Genomic DNA, 21,293 nt, shown 5'->3' on the forward strand with positions numbered 1-21,293 from the left:
CGGAGCGGCGCGCGGCCTCTTTAAGGCGGGCCGGGCGGTTTCTGTTTTCCGAAGGAAGTGACGGGGGGCGGGATTGAATGAAAAGTGCGGCCCGCGGGCCGGGCCGGCGGAGTCGGGGTCCGGGGGTCCGGCGGGGCGCGGGCCGGGGCGGGGGGCAGGGACGGGCGCCGTCCGGGACCGCGGGCCGCCCGTGCGCGCGCGCGCGGAGAGCGCAGCCCTCGTGCGTCCGCGCCACGTCGCGGGGCCTCGCGGCGCCGTCCCGAGAGCCCCGGCGACCTCCCCGGCCCCCCACCGCGTCCCCTCAACTCCGGCCCAAGTTTGCGGGCGCCGCGGACCCCGCGCCCCCCCCGCGCGCCCCCCGCGCGCGCCCCGGGGATGCGCGGCCCCGGCGCCCGCCGCGTCCCCGCCGCGCGCCCCGCGCTGCCGCTGCCGCTGCCGCTGCTGCTGCTGCTCCCGCTGCTGGGGGCGCCGCGCGGCCTGGGCGCGGGGCCGGGGCCCGGGGCGCCCGCCGAGCTGCGCGTCCGCGTGCGGCTGCCCGACGGCCAGGTGACCGAGGAGAGCCTGCAGGCCGACAGCGGCGCCGACAGCATCGGCCTGGAGCTGCGCCAGCCCGACGGCACCCTCGTCTCCTTCGTCGCCGACTTCAGGAAGGTCAGGCGCCCCCCTCCCCCGGGGACCCTCCCACCCCACCCCGCGCCCTCGGGCCCGGGGACCCCGGGACGGGGGCCGGGAGGGAGCCGTGGCTGCTCCCGCCGTTTCCTCCTGCCCCGTGCGCCCGGCGGCCCCGAGACCCCCCCCCCCCCAGCCTGCGCCCGCGCCCCCTCCGCGCCCCGCGTGTCCCCGCCGACCTCCAGCCCCAGGACTCGTTTTCTGGGCCATGTCAGCCGTCCTGGGGTCCCCCGGTCGCTGTGGGGTCCACAGCTTGCGCTGTCCTTCTCTGGTCCTGTTGCCTCTCTCTCTCTGGACGTAGCCGTGCTGTGGCTTTTCTCTTGATGCCCTAGGGTTCCCGAACCTCTTCCACACCCCAAACCTCTTGAGTCCCCTGACCCTGTTCCCCTGGCGGAGCTGCCCGCCCTGCCCCTCCCCAGCCAAGGCGCACCGTGCTCCCCTTTGGTCTGGGAGGCTGGGTCTCCAGTTTGGAGAGAGCCCCCCCACTTTGCTCTAGAAGGTGCCACAACTTACCCTACCAGGTGGGGGGGATGGCCAGCCCTCCACATTTTGGCCTAGCTCGATGCGTGTATGTGTTATGGAGGGGACTGGAAGGATGGGGGGGGGGGTGAGTATAGGCGTGGGGTAGAGGAGATGGACCCCAGGAAATGGGCCCGGGAAGATGGGCGCAGGAGGGGACAGCGGTGGATGGAGAGAGGAGAGAGAGTTTTGGATTGGAACGCGAGGTCCTGGTGTCCCCCTCCTGACCGTCCCTGGTAAAGGGGGGTTCTGTTACCCTCTGTTTCTGGAAGTGGGGAGCTGAGCTGAGGCAGGTTAGGCAGCCGGGCAGCTGTGGGGGGGGGGGGCAGGGTTGGGCAGGCCCCTCTCTTTTCCTTCTTCCCCTTGTGCGACTTGGAGCTGGACTTGGGCCTTGGGAGACATCGGTTTCAATTGCCTCTGTCCACCCGGATGGGAGCCATGTAGGCCGAGAAGCTAGATTCCCTGTCCAGGCCACCACAGAGGGGTCCTGACCGAGGACTTGGGAGTGGGGGCGCAGCTGAGTTCTCTGCTGCACATGAGTTTGTGTGTGAAGGAACTGGCCGGGACAGAAGGCACCCCCACACCCAAACTTCAAGCATGCTCTGGGTGCATCTGCCAGGGCTTGGTCCCATCTCCTTTGTAAGCCCCTTACCCTTGAGCTGCAGGCTAGGTGGTGAGCCTCCCAGTCTTCTGCTCCCTGGCTCTGGAGGGAGACTTTCCCCATTGCCAGGGTGGGCAGGGCCTGAAAGGCTGGGTTGGACTGGCTGAGATTTTATAGCCTCTGGCTATAATCGGCCTACTCGACAGGGTTTTACTGCTCCATCCTGAGGGAAGCGGAGGAGAGTCCCAGAGCTCCACGAAAGAGATGGCAGTGGGGGCCGCCCTGGAGGTGGGCATGGGGGGGCATTAGACTGAACACTTGGGGTGTCCCTGGCTGTCCTATTCAAGAGGGAACATTGGGAGCTGATGACAACACCCCATTTTCAAATCTGAATAGTGGCTACAGCTCCACCCACGTTTCCAAAGTCTGCTTTTCAGGTTGGCCTTTGACCCAGAAGCACGCACACACACACACACACACACACACACACACACACACACACACACACACACACACACACACACACACACACACACACACACACACACACACACACACACACACACAGAGGCATCTCTAATTTCATCAGCAAGGGAGTTAATTGGAACTACAAGGCACCCAAAGGGAACTAGCTCTCCAGGGTCTCTTCCAACTCCACTCACCAGGGACGGGGTGGACCTGAGTATCCAGGGCACACGAGCACCAGTACCCACCCCCACCCCAGTGTTTTGCCTCCATTAGCCAAAGAGGCTGCCAGCCCTTCCCAGGTGGATCTCTTCAAGTACTGATCTTCCTTAAACCCTTTTTGACGTGGTTGGGTAGAAGCTGTGAGTTCTGACGTTTGTCTTTCTGTGAGAGAGGCATTCCAGACAGAAGCCGACCGTCTGCTTTACCACTCATTAGCTGGCTAACTCTGGTTGCTTTCTCTAAGCCTTCACTTCTTCCTCTGGAAAATGGGACTACTGGGAGAACTGTGCAGGGTTGTGCCCGTGAAATCATCACTCCACATCAGATGCTATGGTGGCTCTTCAGGAGAGAGGGAAGGCCTTGGTTCTACACCCCAGCCCTCACATGGTTGCATGATGGACCCGAGATCACAAAGCCAGGTCAACATCAGCCAGGAGCTAGTGGCTCACACCTGTCAATTCCTGCTATTCAGAAGACTAAGATCTAAGGATCACAGTTCAAAGCCAGCCCAGGCAGGAAAGCCCATGAAACTTATCTCCAATTAACTACAAGGCAACTAGAAGTAGAGCTGTGGTTCAAAGCAGTGGGTGCTAGCCTTGAGCAAAAGACCTAAGGGACAGTGGCCAGGCAACTGAGTTTAAGCCCCACAAACAGCTACAACAACAAAAAGGTCAGCATCAAGCCTAGAGGAGCCTTGAGTCCTTAAACAGCACTGTCTCCGGTGTTGGGTTTTTTGTTTGTTTTTGTTGTTTGTTTGTTTTCATAAGGGTCTCACTGTGTAGCTCAGCCTAGCCTTAAATTTGCTGCCTTTCTGTCTCAGCCTTCTAGTGCTGGGATTATAGGTGTGTGCTACCTTGCCCAGCTATGACCTTCTTCTCCCTCAAAGCTCCAAGATCCCCAGCTAGCCAGCTACTCCGAGCACTCAGGGCAGTCATTCTGGTCCTGATAGGACCCAGGGCTGCAAATGGCACCCAGCCCTCAACTGCACCCTCTCTGAGACCCTCCCACCTCTCTGTGTGGCCTGCTAGCACAATCTAGCCGTCTGTACCCTGCCGCTGTGGACCTGAAGTCAGTGAGCGAGTGACGCCGTTGGTTATCAACCAGGGTAGGACGTGGGAGCCAGGGCTTGGCACTCAGATTCCGTGAGCTCTGCGAGGTGTCAGATAATCGTCCTGTGTCTCTCTGAGCCCTGCCTCAGGCTCACGCCTATGGGGCTGGCTGACCCATAGCTCTGAAGGAATGCTAGGACGCCAGGGCTCTGGAGCTTCCAAACTAACTCATCATGGGAGAGTCACTGGGGGCTCTGGGAGATGCTCTCAGCTCTGTCCTCACCGAATTAGAATGTCCCATGGTGGGGCCATGCAGCAAGCCTCACTCTTTGCAGAATTCCAGATGAAGGGGGTGGGGGGCGCCCTGTGGCTCACGCCTGTAATCCTAGCTACTCAGCAGCCTGAGATCCCAGGATTGAGGCTCCAGCCACCTCGAGCAGAAAAGTCTGTGAGACTCTTCTCTTCCACCACAAAGCTGAGGCTTCAAGTGGTAGAGTGCCAGCCTTGAGTGAAAAAGCTCAGGGACAGCACGCAGGCCCTGAGTTCAAGCGTCAGTGCTGACACATGCACAGAGAAAGAATTCCAGGTAATTGCAGGGAACCCCTGCATGGCATTCCAAAAGGCACAGGGGCCTGGGAGGGACCAGGTTAGACCGCAGGGCGGAAACCTGTTATCCTGCCCACAGGATGCGAGTGGGTGTGGGTGTGGGTTTGGGTTTGGTGCTGGGATTGAACCCAGGGCTGTATGCATGCTTTGCATGAGCTGTTACACAACCAATGTGTTCTAGTAAGTCCTAATTCATATGTGTGTGTGTGTGTGTGTGTATACACATGCATGCACCAATACTAGGGCTTGAACTCAGGACCTGGGGGCTATCCTTTAGCTTTTTTTCAAGGCTAGTGCTCTATCACTTGAACCACAGCTCTTCCTCTAGCTTTCTGTTGGTTATTGGAGATCAGAGTTTCATGGATTTGCTCAGCTGTCTTCGAACCTCAAACCTCAGATCTTAACCTCATGAGTAGCTAGGGTTGTGCAGCATGAGCCACTGGTGCCCGCCTTTAGGCCTAATTCCACATGCTTCCAAGCAGGAACTTCAATTCCAAATATGAACACACAGGTCATTGTTCTTCCTCATTATCCAGACCTACGTATGTAATTAGACCCGGGCCTTGCTAACCTCTGGGCATGGCTGACAACAGGGGTGCGGGCATCCCCGGTCTCACATGGCTGCTTCCCGCTTGCTCCTCCGTCCCCCAGCTCAGGTCCCCATCCCCAGCTCTCTTCCACCTCTGTCCTCCAGGCTGAGTGTCCAAAAGCTGGGGAAGGGATGAGTCATTTCCCAGGCAGCCGGGTTTGGTGCTGGCCAGATGGAAAGATAGAAAGAGTCATGTGTGGCTTCATCAGGGCCGAAGGGACGCAGGAGGGGAGGGGGGTCAGAGCCACATTCCAAAAGTGTGACAGGAGGGGCCAAGGGGACCTCAGCCTGGGGACCCCGAGGTGCAGCCACAGAGCTGGGGGGAGGGGGGTCAGGGGGCAAGGGACCCAGGGCCCTTGAGTCTTGTCCTGGGAACTGAAGGGTGGGTGGACTTGGTGTCAGGAGTCACTGTCCTGAGCTCTGAGATACCATCCATGAGAATGTGCTGCCCAGCCCGCCTGCCCCAAGATGTCTCCACATGTGGCCAGGACACAGGGGACACTTTAAGGGCAGTGTTCCTACTCTGTGTTAGGCCTCCCAGTGTGTGGGAAGTCTTCTTGGGTAATGGAGCACTGTTCTCCTCCTCTCCTCCTCTTCCTCCTCTTCCTCCTCTTCCTCTTCCTCCTCCTCCTCTTTCTCAACGTGTCTTCTTCCTCCTCTTCCTCTTCTTCCTCCTCCTCCTCCTCTTCTTCCTCTTCCTTGGCAATACTGGAGTTTGAATGCAGGATCTTGTGCTTGTTAGGCAAGTGTTTTACAGCTTGAGCTATGCCCCAGGCCCTCTTTTTTTTTTTTTTTTTTAACTCAGGGCCTTGAACTTGTTTAGCTTGCTTGCTTGTCTGGTACTCTACCCTTTGAACGATGCTTCCAGCCTGGCTTTTTGCTGGTTGTTTTGGGGATGGAACCTCTGTGACTTTTCTGGGCTGGCTATGAACCATGATCCTGAGTAGCTAGGATTTATAGGCCCAAGGCAAAAAATGCCAGGCAAAAAGTACTTTTCAAGAGAGGCCAAAACTTTCTGGAGGACAGGGCATTTTCTTGGGAGTTTACAACATCACTGGACAGAATAACTAGTAGAGTATGTGTATATGAGTGTGTATGTGTGTGTGTGTGTGTGTGTCTGTGTCCCTGGGTTTAACCCCAGTTTCTTCTCTGTGTCTTGGGTCATGGTTAGCAGTTCTGACTGAGGATGCTATCCTACTCTGGAGTCCTAAGGAAAGACCCCGGACCATTTGCATGGCTTACTAGAGTGTCTGCAGGGAGAGGAAGAAACAGAGTTCAGTCTCAGGCTCCCCACACCACACAGAGAGATGGCTGAGCTCAGACACACCTTGCTGAGGCTCAGCTGGGAGGTGACCATGGATAGAGAGCCTGTGTGTCTTGTGGTCCATATGGAGCCACACTCCCAGCATGCAGGCCGCCGCAGCTGGTCCTCACGAATGCATTCTGCAGCGGTGGAGACAAGTCTTCCGGGACTCTGCTCATCACCCAGGATGCTAACCACCCAAGCTGGCTACTTCCAGAAGGTCGAAGAGTCCTGAGAAGGGGAGAGGAAGCAGGAGGCAGGGAGAAACTTCAGGAGTGAATCTACAAGTCCTCCCTTCTCTCGGTTTGGGCTCCTGACCCAGTGGACCTGTACTGGTCTCTGTGGCCTCTGGGAAGGGGGAGGGGACAGTTTTGAGAAGTATGCCGCACATCCATCACCACGCACTGTGTCGTCTTCCTGCCGTGTGCCAGCCGTGTGACTTGACACGTCATGGAACTTCCCTGAGCCCCTGCTTGTCTGCAGCCAGGCACGGTGCTGGCAGCCTTGGGGCTGGCTGAGAAGAGGGACTGAGGACGTTTCCAGAACACACCGGCATAGGCCTGTGCCCTTCCAGTGCTGGTGCCAGGCAGCAAGCAGGCCCCTCGGCCTCAGTACTCTTTCTCTACACTCTGTGTGTGTGTGTGTGTGTGTGTGTGTGTGTGTGTGTGTGTGTGTGTGTGTGTGTGTGTGTTTGTATGCGTGCATGCGTGCACCAGTCCTGGGGCTTGAACTCAGGGCCTGGGCACTGTCCCTGGGCTTTTTTTTTTTTTTTGCTTGAGGCTAGTGCTGTACCACCTGAGCCACATCTCCAAGTTTGGCTTTTTTGGTGGTTAATTGGAGATAAAAATCTCACAGATTTTCCTGCCCCAGGCTGGCTTTGAACCACCACCCTCAGATCTCAGCCTCTGGAGTCTGCTGGGATTACAGGCATGAGCCCCCGGAGGCATGGGGTGGAATCTAAGGGCAGAAGAAGCGCGGTGCCCCCTCTCCCCGCCCCCCCCCCAGGAACCCTGAGTCAGCGGAACAGTGGGGTACCGGAACAGTGGGGTACCGATGATCCACATAAAGCCTCACATTGTCCCCGGGGCGCCAGGACAGTGATGACCTTTGGGATTTGGCTGACAGAGTCGCAGGGGCTGTGGGAGAGAGTAGGCAGGGGGCTGGGGGGGAAGGGGCACCGGTCCCCGCTGGTGGTTGCACTGAAGCCTGGAACAAGAAGCCTCTGTCCAGGCCTGAGCGTGCGTAGCTTCTCACGGTGATGTGGCCGCCATCGCTGGGCAGTGGCCTGCTCTGGGGTTGAGCCTGTCTCCCCGCCACCCCTCCTGTGAAGAGCCTGGGCAGGGCAGCTGAGGTACTCCTGGGTAGGCCCACTCTGGCTGCCTGGGCTGGTAAAGCTGGCTAGCTCTCTGGTCCCCCTTCTCTCCTCCCGCCCCCGTAGCCGACCCCCCTGGCACGAAGCAGCCCCAGTCTGGAGCGGAGGAATAAATATTTAGCTTGGCCCGGGCTGGGCCCCAGAATCACGCGCTGCGGGGATGAGACGCGGCGGCAGAAGACACTCCCAGGAGACCGCGCCAGCTGTCCAGGAGCACGGGGGCTGGTGGCAGGGTTGGGGTGCACATTGCGTCACCCAGCCTCCAAGGGCTGGGCCCCAGTTGGGATGTGCCCCCCCATGTGCAATGGGGGGCTGAGGAGAGGGACAAGGTAGCATGGGGCCCCCTTAGTGCTCAACTGTCCAGCGGCGGGAGGAGGGCTGGCTGGAAGCCAGAGAGCTTGGGGGTGGGGGGCGGTGAGGTGGCTGGAACGTGTGTGGGAAGTGTGTGCTGGTGTCTGAGCCTGAGGCTTGGGGGGGCACAGCGGGTACCGGAAGGGCTGAGGTGGCTTCCATCTGGAGACACTGAGGAAGGCCTGGGCGTGGGGGAGAGGGAGGGGAGAGGCCGGCGGAGTGGCCTGTGGGTGGGGTGAGCAGGAACAAGCGGGCTGTGTCAGCCAGGATCACGTTCCCCCCACCATCACCCCGCTGCCGCCACCACGGGGCACTTGCAAATGAAGCAAAATGGGGTCGTGTCTTCTTCCCAGTCTTCTCTGGAGCGGCAGCCATACAGGGGTGCAGGGGTTCCCTTCCCAAGTGCTTCTCCCTCTTTCCCTCCTCCCCACACCCCTGCTCCAGCCGCACAGCACGAACAGAGCTTGGAGGTCTGGGTGGTTTCTTTCTGGCCTGGCCCCGCTGCAGCCTGGCTCGTGAAGGTCACTTTCCCTGGGCCACGAGCGGGAGTGGACACCTAAACCCTCCAGAAGCAGCTGTGTGAGGTCAGCCTTCGCCCAGCCACGTGCCAGGCCGAGGAGGGCTGGCCTGGCACTGACGGGCATCCACCCAGTGAGCAAGCGAGCGAGCCGAGGGCAGCTCGCGCCGGCCTGGATGGCCTGTCGCCCGGGCAGGCAGTGTGGCGTGGACGGGCCTCGGCCTTGAGACCCAGTGCAGAACCCAATCCAGCCCCATGCTCAGAGCCAAGCTCCAGCCCGCCATGACTCCGCCTGCAGGGTGGCGCTCAGACCTCCTCCAGCTCCGACCCCCGCCCTGAGTCCTTGCCCACCCCGCCAGCTGCTGCTTCACCCCTTCCCCACCCACCCCAGCCCCTGGGTACCCTCTCCTTGCTCTTCTCAGAGCCCCTGTGAAGCGGCCCTTTCTTATTTGTCATCAGACATTGATCGGGCAGCTGCTGGGGAGGCAGCGCAGAGACACCACTGACCCCTCAAAGGAGTCTGGGAGGGGAGGCAAGCGAGGGGGCGCAGTGCATGCTGGGATTGGGCTGGTGGCCTCAGCAGTGGGGCGCAGCGTGAGCGGGTGGCGCGTGTGAGCTGAGGCCAGCAGGGGGGTGGACAGTCGGACCCGGGGCATCCGAACAAAGCAGTGGGCTGGTGGAAAAGGCCAAGGGTGACGTGGCATGGCTCCTTCTGGGAGCTGCCAAGCTCTTGGATGCAAGCAATGCAAGTGTAGCTGTGGGCGGGGCATGGGATGCCAGCCTCTGGTGGCAAGGCAAAGGGAGCTCCTTTGGAGGGGCAGTTGGGTGGGAACCTCCCTGCTTGACTTCTGTGAATGCTCCCCACCCTGGTTTTTTAAGTGCCAGTACTGGGGCTTGAACTCAGGACCTTGCACTCTTGCTCGGCTTTTTGGTTCAAGGCTAGCCCTCTACCACTTGAGCCACACTTCCACTTCCAGCTTTTTGCCAGCTAGTGGGAAATGAGAATCTCTCGAAGATCCGGCTTTGAACCTCAATCCTCAGTTCTCAGCCTCCTGCGTAGCTGGGATAACAGGCGTGAGCCGTAGACACCTGGCTGGAGACTCTGTTTTCAGGCCTGGAATAGATGACATGGGAGAAAGCAAGGCGGGGGCAGGAAGGGGGAGATTGCAGCAATACCGCCGAAGCTTCCTCTGCTGGTCTCCGAGACCTTTTCCCTCATTGTATCCCTCACAACAGTTCCTCAAGGCAGATAGCATTGCTGTACTTGTTTTGCTGGTGTGGAATGCAAGCACAGAGAGTGCAGGGCCAGGATTCTAGCGCACAGAATCCTGGCGTGGCACATTTCTACTTAACTATTGCAAGGAGTCCCATTTACCCAATGGAGAAGTAATTTCTCCCCCTGAGTCCTGAACCAGGAAGCCTCTGTCTGACCCTAGCAGAGGAAATCTGCTCGCCAGGCAGGCTTCCATCTTGGTAGCAACGAGTATGATCGTTGCCGTTAGTATTTATTATAGAAGCAGCAGACACGTTCACGCGGGTTCCTTCCAGCCTCTCCTCTGGTCTGAAAGTGTCAAGTGTCTTCTGTTGCTAGTGGCGGGCGGGGGAAGTCACCAAGCGATGACACCAGACCACAGGGCAGATCACTCACACACACGCCACAAACAGAACAGGGTTGTCTAGAAAGGGCATCTGTGGAAGGGTCAGAGCCGAAGATGCCAGGGTGGAGACTTGGGAATCTGGCCCGAAGGATCTCATCCTGTCTGGCACTTCCACCAGCTCAGGCTTTGAGAGGGGAAGTGTGGTATCAAGTCTCATCCGGCAGGACTTGAGCAAGGGTGGAATTTGCTGCCAGGGGACTAGCGTGTCCGGTGTCCCCTCAGCTGACCTCAGAAGATGGGTGATCTGGTGGCCCTGCTGGTCACAGGGTGACGCTAGCGCTAGGACCCAAGAAGGGAAGGCCTGTGGAGAGGAAGTGGGGGCTTACTGGAGCTCTGACTCCCCTTTCTCCAAGTCTCTGGAGTCGCAGGGACGCTCATGGAGGCTCTAATCCGCTAGGCCTCACGTTTGCCTTCTCCAGAAATGGCCTCTGCACGCCCATTCTTTGTTGCTGCAGAAAACATTCTAAAAAAAAATTTTTTTTTGGTGGGTTTTGGAGCTTGAAGCTAGCGCGGAACCACTTTGCGCTACAGCTTGACTTCTGGCTTTTGCATGGTTAATTGGAGATGAGAGTCTCATGGGTACTTTGTGCCTAGACTGGCTTCAGATCATGATCCTCAGACCTCAGCCTTCTGCGTAGCTAGGATGGCAGGTACCAGCCGCCTGTGCCTGGCTTGCAGAAATCTTTATAATAAGAGTCAGAAGCCGGGCGCCGGTGGCTCACGCCTGGCATCCTAGCTACTCAGGGGACTGAGATCTGAGGATCATGGGTCAAAGCCAGCCGGGGCAGGAAAGTCTGTGAGACTCTTATCTGAGCACAGTAGGGACTCTGAGTGCATCCTCCCTCCACCCTCCCTCCCACAGTGGGACTTGGAGAAGGCGGAGGCCTGGGGAGGGGGCTTCACCTCCTCAGGGAAGAGCCACTGAGGCTCCCGATCTACTGCCCTGGAGGCCAGCGCGCCCCTGGGGAAGGAGGACGCTGCGGATTAAACCAATAATTCTGATTGCAATCTGCTCCCCTGGCTCTGGCTGCCGAGTTAGCCAGGGCTCGGAGATGGGCAAGAATGGCAGGGGTGAGGGGTGCAGGAGGGAGGGGCAGAAGGTTTCACCGGCCTCCAGATTGGAAAAGGGTCCCTCCCTCCTCTGTGAGCCAGTCCTCCCCTGTTCCCTCCGTGAGTCAGTGTCCTGGAAGTTGCTCTCAGTCTGCTGGTTAGCCATTAGCACCCCATGGGAAAAGGGGAGCCACTGCAGCATCCTTGGCCGAGAAGGGAAGGCAGCAACAGCCATAGCCTGCGCCCCCGACCCATCCCACCTTGTGACCCTGTCTGGAGGTGGCATATCCCAAACGTGAGGGTGTTTTGAGGCCTACCAAGAATGTCAAAGCAAGCTCTGGAATCTGTACTTATAAAAGGGGCAGCCCCTCCCCTCACGCTGCCCTGGCCCACCTGGTCAGGTGCGACTGGGGATTCATTCCATGCATGGGGAGGTGGGGGGGATTGGGGGGGGGGGCCCTGGGCTGTGAACGAGCCGGGTGCCCGGAAGAGGCGCATCCTTCCCGGGTTCTTCTTCCGCCGAGGGCTCGCTTTTGTCCACTTGCAGACTGCTTTGGAACGTGCAGGGTGCAGGCTTCTAAGGCACAGGTGTCAGTGGAACAGATCAGCCATCCCGAGGCCAGGGAGGGAGGTTCTGGTGGGGCCATGTCCATGTGCATCCTCCCTGGGCTCTGGCCGAGGGCCCCTGCCTCCCTGGCCCCCATCTTCCCGCCCTGCCTCCCCAGGACGTGAAGATCTTCCGGGCCCTGATCCTGGGGGAGCTGGAGAAGGGGCAGAGCCAGTTCCAGGCCCTCTGCTTTGTCACCCGGCTACACCACAATGAGATCATCCCCAGTGAGGCCATGGTCAAGCTTCGGCAGGTGAGCACCCAGCCCAGGACTGACCCGAGCCCCGCCCCTTCCCCAGGCCTGCCCCACCCTGCCCTCCTGCACCCCTCCTCCATGCCGTCCCTGCCTCTTGGCCCCCCAACCCCCCTCTCCTGAACCCTGACTTTATCCCAGGCTACAGCCGAGAGCCCCAGATCTCTAATGTGCACGGAACCCTGATTCCCAGCTCAGCCTAGATGCTCCCCTTTCCTGACCGGAGTTAGGGGCTGGCACTCTGAGCTCCACCTTGCGTCCCTTATGAGCTGGAGATGTGGAACAGCTTACCTCAAAGACTCTGTTTTCTGACAGCAGAAATGGCTTTGACTGAGAGCCAGCGTTGGGTGTTTAGCCCTTCCACTTCCCAACAGCTCCTGTTCCCTCCCTGAACTGTGGTCTCTCCCGTGGGGCTGCAGGACCCCCGCCCCTCTGCACACTCTCAGCCCCTGGTGTGGAAAGCACATGTCCTCAGAAGCCATTTACCCCGGGACCCCCTCCCTCTGCCTACCCCCCTCCCCCTGGCCTGGCAGAACCTTGAACTTGACCTCAGGTTGCAGAGGTCAGCTTGGGTGGAAGCTGGAAAGGCCTCACTAGCCAGTCAGTGACAGGAGGCCAGGCGCCCCTGGGCTCCCCAGACCCCAAGGGGTCCAGGGAGAGTGGGCACAGAGCACTCTGAGGCCAGGTAGGACCTGTTCCTTCTCTGTTCACGCAGAAAAACCCCCGGGCCGTGCGGCAAGCCGAAGAGGTGCGAGGCCTGGAGCAGCTGTACATGGACGTGGCCGTGAACTTCAGCCAGGGGGCGCTGCTGAGCCCCCATCTCCACAACGTGTGTGCGGAGGCCGCCGAGGCCATCTACACCCGCCAGGAGGATGCGCGCTTCTGGCTGGAGCGAGGTCAGCTGGGCACTGGGCACTGTGCACTGCAGGGGGGAGGTCAGCTGGGCACTGCCCACTGGAGGGCGAGGCGGGGAGGGAGGCCAGCTGGGCCCCCAGCTCCTGCCCCACACCCTAGAGGAAGCGGTACCTGTGGCTCTTGTCAATGAGAGAAGTCACCAAGAGGAAGGGAGCCCATCCAGACCCTGCCCAGGCCCGTGGAGGGGACCCCCAGATGCCCCCCATTATCCCTACGCTTTGTGAGGGTACAGATGGGTCTGCGGCTGTGGGCACAGGTTTGCCCTGCCCTGCCCTCCTCTGCTGCCACTGCTCAGACATCAGCTTTCCCATCCCCTACCCTCAGGACCCCTCCCAGCTCTGTGGGACTTCAGCACGGTCCCCTCCCAGGACTGCCCTTCAGCCTCTGTGTACAAGGGGCGGGGAGCCCCAGGCCTCTGGGCCCTAGAGAAATGTTTGCCTCTCTCTGGAAAAGACTGGATTCCCCCCCTTTTTTTTTTATGCCAGTACTGGGGTTTGAACTCGGAAGCTGGGTGTTCTCCCTTGGCTTTTCCATGGAGGCTGGCACTCTTACCTCTTGAACCACAGATGGATCCGCTTCCAGGCTTGAACTCAGGGCCTGGCTCTGTCCCTGAGCTTTTTTGCTCTAAGCTAGTGCTCCACCACTCTAAGCTGCAGCAACACTTCTGGTTTCCTGATGGTTCATTGGAGAGAAGAGTCTCATGGACTTTCCTGCCTGGGCTGGATTTGAATCATGATCCTCAGATCTCAGCCTCCTGAGTAGCTAGGATGACAGGCATAAGCCTCCAGTGCCCATGCTGATGAGCATGCATGTTTAGATGACCAGCAGGGCTGTCTATGTCCTCACGTACCTGTCTTGAGTGGGCTGCACCCCAAACTAAGGTGCACATCTAACAGCTCCCCTGGAAGCTGTCCCCTCCAGTGATCACTGGACAGAACCCGGGCCCGGCCCCTGTCACCGTCAGGATGTGGTCCTGCCTGCCCTATTCCGTGAAGGACGGCCACCTCTGCCAAGCCTTGCTCAGCCCGCTGTGCGGGTGTGCTCCATGAAGCATGCTTTGCGTGGCCAGAGGAGGGCCTTAGAGCCAGATGGGCCAGTTCCTCCCTGATCCTGCTTTCATGGTGACGTTCCCCTTCGCTCGGCTGCTCTGCTGTTCTGGAAAGCAGGGATGGCAGCCCTCAGCGATTGCGGGGAGGTGATGGAAACGGTGTGAAAACCCCAGTACCCAGATATTTAACCCGTGTTCCCTGTGGGCTAGCCTGGGGCCTGGGTCTCATTACCTCTGTTTCCCTGAGCAACCTTCGGACAGCGTGACAGGAGAAGCCACACAGGGAAGGGCAGCTGCCCCTGGCTTCCCTCTCCCCCTCTCCCCCTCTCCCTTCCTCTCCCTCTCTCCCTCTCCCCCTCTCCCTTCCTCTCCCTCTCCCCCTCTCCCTCTCTCCTCTCCCCTCTCCCTCTTCCTCCCCCTCCCCCACCCTCTCTCTCTCATGCTTGTCTCTCTGCCCCAGGTGTGGACAGCTCTGTGTTCGAGGCCCTGCCCAAGATCTCGGAGCTGGAGCTGCCCCGCTGCGGGCAGGTGGGGGCCCGGGCGCAGCCGTGCGCCTGCCGCTACGGCCTGACTCTGGCCTGGTACCCCTGCTCGCTCAAGTACTGCCACAGCCGCCAGCGGCCTGCGCCCTACAAGTGTGGCATCCGCAGCTGCCAGAAGAGCTACGGCTTCCACTTCTACGTCGCCCAGCGGCAGCTGTGCCTCTGGGATGAGGAACCCTAGCCGGACTGCGTGCGGGCTCCCGGGGGGTCGCTCAGGGCCCCGCTGCTCCTCCACCAGCCCGCCTGGGGCGGCCCCCGCGCCTGCAGCCACAGCCCCCCATCTTCGTGACTGTGAAGTGGTAATGACAAGCAGGGGTTGTGAAGGCAGCCCCCACCCCCGTTACCCACCTTGTGCCATCCTGGGGGACAGAGAGGGACAGAGCTGCTCCCCAGACCTGCCCCTCCCTCCCCTGAAGTGTCCACTTTGAAGCAATGCAACTGTGACGACCCGGAATTCTTCTCGAGCTCTGGGAGACCCCCTCCCGCCCAGCCCACCCGGTGAGGGGCTGCTGGGGGCCCAGGCCCTGCCCCTGTGCCAGAGGACAGTGCATTCTCCTTTTCGGCTGTAAGCTAGAGCCAGGGAGACCGCCACCCCCCAAACAGACCACATGTGCCTTTTCCCAAGCCAGGACTTCATGCACAACACAGCCCGCTCTTCCTCCCCCACCAGAAAGATTGCTGTATTCTGGGGCAGGGAGGGAGAATGAAGTATATATCTATATAACTATATAAACTTGAATTCCAGATTTTTTAATACAAAGTATTTATCATTTGTACCAGAAATAAAAGTTTTTAAGTTTTTACCTGACTGAACAGCGCGAGACCACATACTTTTGAGATGATTTTTGTCCAATGCTGCCACCTGGTGTCAGAAATGTGATGAATGGCGACTGCGACTTCTAAAGCACTTAAAATACGCTTGGCCTTCAGCCCCACTCTGGTGGCTTTGGTGGCTTGATAGCCTTGAGCAAAGGAGGTCAGGGACAGCGCCCAGGCCCTGAGTTCAAGCCCCAGAACTGGCACGCGTGCGTGCACACAGACACACACACACACTCCCCAAGTGGCCAAGTGTGTGTGTGTATGTGTGTGTAGAATAAGCTCAGTGGTGTGAGGAGCCACAGTCAGCCAGGCAATGATTAGGCAATGGTTGCAAGAGGCAAGATGAGGTTTGGGAACCAGAATCCAGCATTCAAATCCAGGCTTTGCTACTTATTTGCTGTGCAACCTAAGGTCAAGTAGCTTTCTTGCTCTGTGCTTCAACTTTAAAGCTAGCTTCATTGGTGAGACTTCAGTGAATTCATGTCAGGTGCCTGGCCTGGGGCCACGCAGGCCTCATTGCGCACTCGGCAGGGTAGAGGCGGCTTCCTGCTGGCGCTCGTGGGAGGCCCCCAGCCTCTCTGCCTGTATTCATCTTTTTATTTTTTTCACACCAGTACTGGGGCTTGAACCCAGGGCCTTGTGTTCTTGGTTGGCTTTTTTGCTCAAGGCTGGTGCTCTACCACTTGAATCACACCTCCGTTTCCATCATTTTTGCTAGCTATTTGGAAATAAGAGTCTCCCAGATTTGTCTTCCCAGGTTGCTTCTCAGCCTCTCGACGGCTAGGATGACAGGTGTGAGCCACTCTGGCTTGAGAATCCTATGTGAATGAGGTCTCCAAACAAAAAACATTCTCCCTTCCTGGACTTGGAGAGGAAAAGGAAGGGTCATCAGATTGGCCGGCCTGAGCCTCAGAGGACAGTCGCACCAGGGGCCTGGGAAGACTGAGTGTGGGACACCAGCTCACAGTAGCGGGAATCACCCAAGGAAAGGGTGCGGGAGACACCCAGACTGGACCCCTGGGACTGGAGTCCACTGGCTGATGTCCTCTGCCAAGGTTAGAAGGCCCCCCCCCAGGTGCCAGAGGCCCAGACGCCCACCCCCGCCCGACAGCCCCCACCCTGCGCAGCTCTGAGCCAGAATGAGGGAGAGTGGGCCCGGGGACCCTGATGGCATTAGTTGCCAGCCTGGGCCACAGAGACGCCCCGGGTTTGGCGGGGGGGGGGGGGGGGACTATGAGGCTCCCATTTCTGCCCTACACCTTCATGGGATCTGAGTCCTGAGAGGAGAATGGAAGGAGGGCCTGGCATAAAGGGGGCAGAGGCTGCTTTCAAGACCAAAGCTCGTCAGGCACGCAAGTTCATGCCTGCAATCCCAGCACTGAGAAGACAGGAGGGTCACAAGCTCCAGGTCAGCCTGGACTAGATAGCAGGATAGCAAGGTCTAGGCCAGCTCGAGTGTACAATTTCTATGAAGAGTCTGGGTGCAGGCTCTTTGTAGTTCTGTGAAACACCACAAATCTACACTGGCACCCATCTCTGCCCTGTTTCTCAACTGTGTGTGTGTGTGTGTGTGTGTGTGTGTGTGTCTGAGTTTTGTTTGAGACAGAGTCTTGCTGTATATTCCAGGCTGGCCTTGAGCTCATGATTCTCCTGCCTCAGCCTCCCAAGTGCCGAGACTACAGGCATATATAACCATATCCAGCTGAGGTCACCCAGATGCATAGCCAGCACCCTCTTTCCCAGCACTTCCCCCTGGGACTCAGGCTGTGTGCAAACCAGCCATGCTGGATGCCACTAGTCATGTCAGTGAAACTGGCCGACTAGTTCCAGCTGTCCACATGGAGCTCATTTGTAGGCCTCTTTACACAATGGTCATCACCCACGCCCCGTGTCTTGTCTACAGTAAAGTCCAGCCTTTGGCGGGGAGCGGGGACTAGAAGACGATGCAATCATCTACAAAGTCAAAGTTCACATCTTGGACATGCCTTGAATTCCCAGCCTGTGACTCCTCCAGCCGGGGTCCCTTCCTGCCTTTCACAGATGGCGGTCATAGCTCCAGATTACCACGAGAGGGCGTGCTGGGCCTAGATTTGCCCCGAGAGTGCAGCAGGTGGCCAAGCAGGGCCGCCTGGTCTCAGGTAGCTAGATCAGGAAAGGGCTGCCTGAACCTGGGCTCTGCAGAAGGTGTGATGAATGACCTTCATTCTGGGGCCTGCTGCTGATCTCAAGGTCAGAAACAACGTTAATAGGAAGACAGCTGTTGTGTTACTGTTTGTAAATAAAGAACACACTTTTCATCTATCATTCAAGCTTTTCAGGGAAATAAGGGCCATTTATGTCCATGTCCCTCACGTGTGATGGGAAGGAAGGTGGGAACTGATGGGGAGGGCTGGGGAGGGTTGGGGAGGGGATCTCTGTGGATATTGGGGCCCTGCCCTTCTCCAGGTCCTTTATGTCCACCGCCCAGACCCAGAGGCTTTCTCCCGGTTCTCTGTCTGTCACCCTGGCACGGTCCCTTCACCAGCCTTCGCAGTACACCTCGTGGCAGGTTTACTCAGAGGTGTGAATCAAACCGCCTGGAAGTCCTTCTTGGTCTTTCTCTACCTTCCTCCTATCTGAGCTCAGATTCCTCTGTCTTTGATCACCTCAAGGCAGGGAGCGACCTTCACCTGGCATTCCCCCCTTCCCCCCCCCCCCCACGCTCTGGGGCCCACAGTGCATCTGGCAGGAGGAAGAAGCTAGAAGGGACTTGTTGCTTGGTGGCCTTCCAGGATGCCTCGCTCTCCACCCTTCTCCCAGCCCTGACAACTCCATCCAGCTGACTTGACAGGAAATGGGAGTGTACTGCAGGCCCTGAGCCAACAAGGCCAAGTGGCAGAGGGGACCAAGACCCCCTCCCTCCCTCCCTCCCTCCCCAGCTCTCTCTCCCGGAAGGGCAGGTGTGACTTCTAGAGCCAATGGAACCTGGGGAGCTGGCCCCCCAGGGAGGTTACTGTCACCCCGGGAAGGCTCAGGAAGGGGTCCAAACCACAGCCTCCCAGAGCACAGCTTTGGGAATCTTGGGAAAAGTCCTCCAGCCGTTGAGAAGCATGTGGGTGGAGGGGTAGGGGAAGGAGAGGTAATTTGCATCTATTTGCATGTCATTTGCATAACCCTCTTTTGATGTGGATAGGCACTGAAAGTGCCTATCTGGGCTTCTTTCTCCCGACGTCTCCTCTTTTTTAACCTCCAGGCTCTCTCTGCCTCTTCCCCACAGAAGAGGCAACTCCACGCAGGGCGTGGTAGGCCTGAGGGAGACTTCCCCACCAGCAGGACTTAAAAAGGGCTGGTTTCACCGTGACTGTGGGGGCTGGGAAAGGGGGTGCAGCCTAAAGGGGTCTTTTGTCCTCTGTCTGGTTCATCTAATGGAACGCATTATCAAGCAGGTCACAGGGCAGGGCAGGGATACACCCACCGCTCCCATTCCCTCCCCCTCCTCCCCCCTCCTCCCCCCCCAAGCCCCATCTTTGGGTCCCAAAACTTTACTTCCAACTGTGAGCATCAAGCTCCTCTTTCTCAGTATTCCTGGCCCTAAGATCTCCATCCCCACCCCCACCCCAAACCCCAATCCTCAGTGGCTCTGAGCTACCATGAGTTACAAGCTTTTCCAGCTTCTGGAAAATTCACACACACACACACACACACACACACACACAGTGCAACATGTCCCAGATACAGTGGTCAGAGAACCAGTGCCCTTAGTGCACAAGGCCATGCAAATGTATGCAAATACAGATATGCAAATCACAACTGAAAGGGTGTATTTAAACTTGGTGTAGGTATTTTTCTAGGCAGATAGCAGTGGCATACATAAGATAAGAACTAACTTCGGGGAAAGAGCCAAACCTGAAGTGAGAGGAAAGGAAAAAGAGGACAGAGAGAAGGAAAGGAGGGGCGGCTAGGTGTCCTGACAGGGACCCAGCAGGGTTACCTGGGCCTCCAAAACTTTTTTGTTTGTTTTGTCGATCATGGGGCTTGAACTCTGGCCTGGGCACTGTCCCTCAGCTCTTCAGCTCAAGGCTAGCGCTCTGCCACTTGAGCCACAGCACCACTTCCAGTTTCCTGGTAGTTTATTGAGATAAGAATCTCACGGACTTTCCTGCCCAGGTTGGCTTTGAACCATGATCCTCAGATCTCAGCCTCCTTAGTAGCTAGGATGGCAGGTGTGAGCCACGGACACCAGGCTCTCTAAGACTTTTGTTGATCTCTTCACCAAGGGAGAAAAAAGAAGAGAACAGAAAGATCTCCTTCCCTTTTGCCAGAGAGGGAGATGGACCTGACGGGGGTGAGGACGGGAAGCGCATATGGCCCTGAAGAAGTGCTTGAGCCCTTTCTTCTCCTCCAGGACCCCGCCACACACACACACACACACACACACACACACACACCTAAACACCTTCAAAGCTGGCTGTGCACTTGGGGCAATAGAAAGCAGCAGTTCTTAGCAGCCAGGCTAAGTCCACATAACCTGCCACAAAACTACTAAGACACTGAAGGATCACAGTCATTCCATGAAAGAAGGATGCAATTACTTCCAACTTTGGGGGATTGTGTGTGTGTGTGTGTCCAGTACTGGAGATCAAATTCAGAGAAGGCCTGTGCATGCAGAGCCCCACCAAGCTGCACCCCGGCTTAGCCCTCCAGTTTCCAATGGAGGGGGGTATTTAAATAGTGTAGGGAGTGAGGAGCAGGAAAACCCCAGTGCCTGCTGGCTATGGACCATGCCAGGTTAAACACCTCAAGCCTTCGTTTCTCCATCTGTGAAATGGGGTAATTTTTCTTTAATGCAAGGCTCTACCACTTGAGCCACACCATCACTTCTGGCTTTTTGCTGGTTAATTGGAGAGAAGAGTCACAGACTGCCCTGCCGGGGTTGGCTTCAAACTGCTGCCCTCAGATCTCAACCTCCTGAGTAGCTAGGATTGATGACAGGCGTGATCCACCTGTGACTCTTCTGAGATGTGTGAATGGTACAATTTCCGGGCTGCTAGTGCACTACATGAGGTCTCACCATGTTGCCACTGAGGCTGGAGGTGTAGCTTAGTGGTAGGGGGGTGTACCTAACATGGGCGAGGCCTGGGGTCCAATCCCCACCATCACAAATAAATAATCCAAGTAATAATAGAGGTGTTCAAGACCCCTTGGGGAACCTGGGGCCTGAGGCCCATAGACCGTTCACCAATCATTTTCTGTGTGATAGGAGAGAAGGCGGCTCTGCTTGTACTGATATTCTTTGTAGAGACCACAAATGATGTAATCAATATCCGAATAGCTGCCACTCCCTGCTGCATTTCGTGTTGTTCCATGGAAGGGGGTGGGTGAGCAGTCTGTTGGGAACTAGGCCTGTAGGTGGGAAGGCCCAGGGCTTTTCCCTGTGAGCAGTGGTGGTCTGCCCACGGGGAGTTCTGTCCACCCTCCTGTCTGCAGATGGCTGTCGGGGCTGGCCGGGGCTGGGGGTCCCTGGCCTGGGAATCGCTGGAATTTGAAGGGAGGAGAGTAGATGGGCGATGGGTCCCCTCCGGGAGCGCGGCCAGGCTCCATCCTGGAAGCCCCTCCCCTGGGAGGGGGGAGGGGGGCTGGCAGGCCCCTCTTCCGTGGGGGACCAGGCGGGGTCAGATGGGGCTGCAGGTGCCCGGCAGGATGCGCACCTGCCCGGTTTTGCGCATGAATAAAATGGGTTCAAGGAGGTGACAGCCACAGGGCTGGAAAGCCGTCGGGGAAGCCGGCCAAGAGCGGATTCTTTCCAGAACACCCCCACGGCTTCTCCTGCAGGGCTGGGGGGGGGGGGTGGAGGGATGGGGAGGGGAAGCCGGTCCAGGTGGCACCCCGGACCCGGGGCTGGGGACCCCCCCCAAACAGGTGTCCCCCGGGGTCGGGGTCCGCCCGCCCCGCGGCCCCGCCCCGCGGATGCAAATGTCTGCTTTGCATGGGCCGGGGGCCAGCGCGGGCCTCCGGGGCGTGGCGGGCGCCCCCGCCCCGCGCGCGGCGCACCTGCGGAGTGTGGCAATCCAGCGCGGCGGAGCGCACGGCGGCGGCGGCCACGGCTCCGGCTCCCGCAGCGGCTCCCGCGGCCGGCGCCGCGAGGGGGGGACCCTGGCG

At 58.5% G+C, this 21,293-nt stretch overlaps 1 protein-coding gene across 1 annotated transcript; it reads left to right on the forward strand.

Moving 5' to 3' along the window:
• The first annotated feature begins 375 nt into the window (after positions 1 to 375).
• Positions 376 to 15,144, forward strand: Oaf (out at first homolog). The gene is made up of 4 exons (XM_042682846.1): positions 376 to 651; positions 11,697 to 11,831; positions 12,547 to 12,727; positions 14,255 to 15,144. Exons 1-4 carry the CDS (start codon positions 376 to 378, stop codon positions 14,515 to 14,517), a joined length of 855 nt encoding a protein of 284 aa, XP_042538780.1. The 3' UTR covers positions 14,518 to 15,144.
• The last annotated feature ends 6,149 nt before the right edge of the window (positions 15,145 to 21,293 follow it).

This window comes from Dipodomys spectabilis, unplaced genomic scaffold (genome assembly GCF_019054845.1).
Source record: "Dipodomys spectabilis isolate Male_0828 unplaced genomic scaffold, ASM1905484v1 ptg000076l, whole genome shotgun sequence".
Taxonomy (NCBI): domain Eukaryota; kingdom Metazoa; phylum Chordata; class Mammalia; order Rodentia; family Heteromyidae; genus Dipodomys; species Dipodomys spectabilis.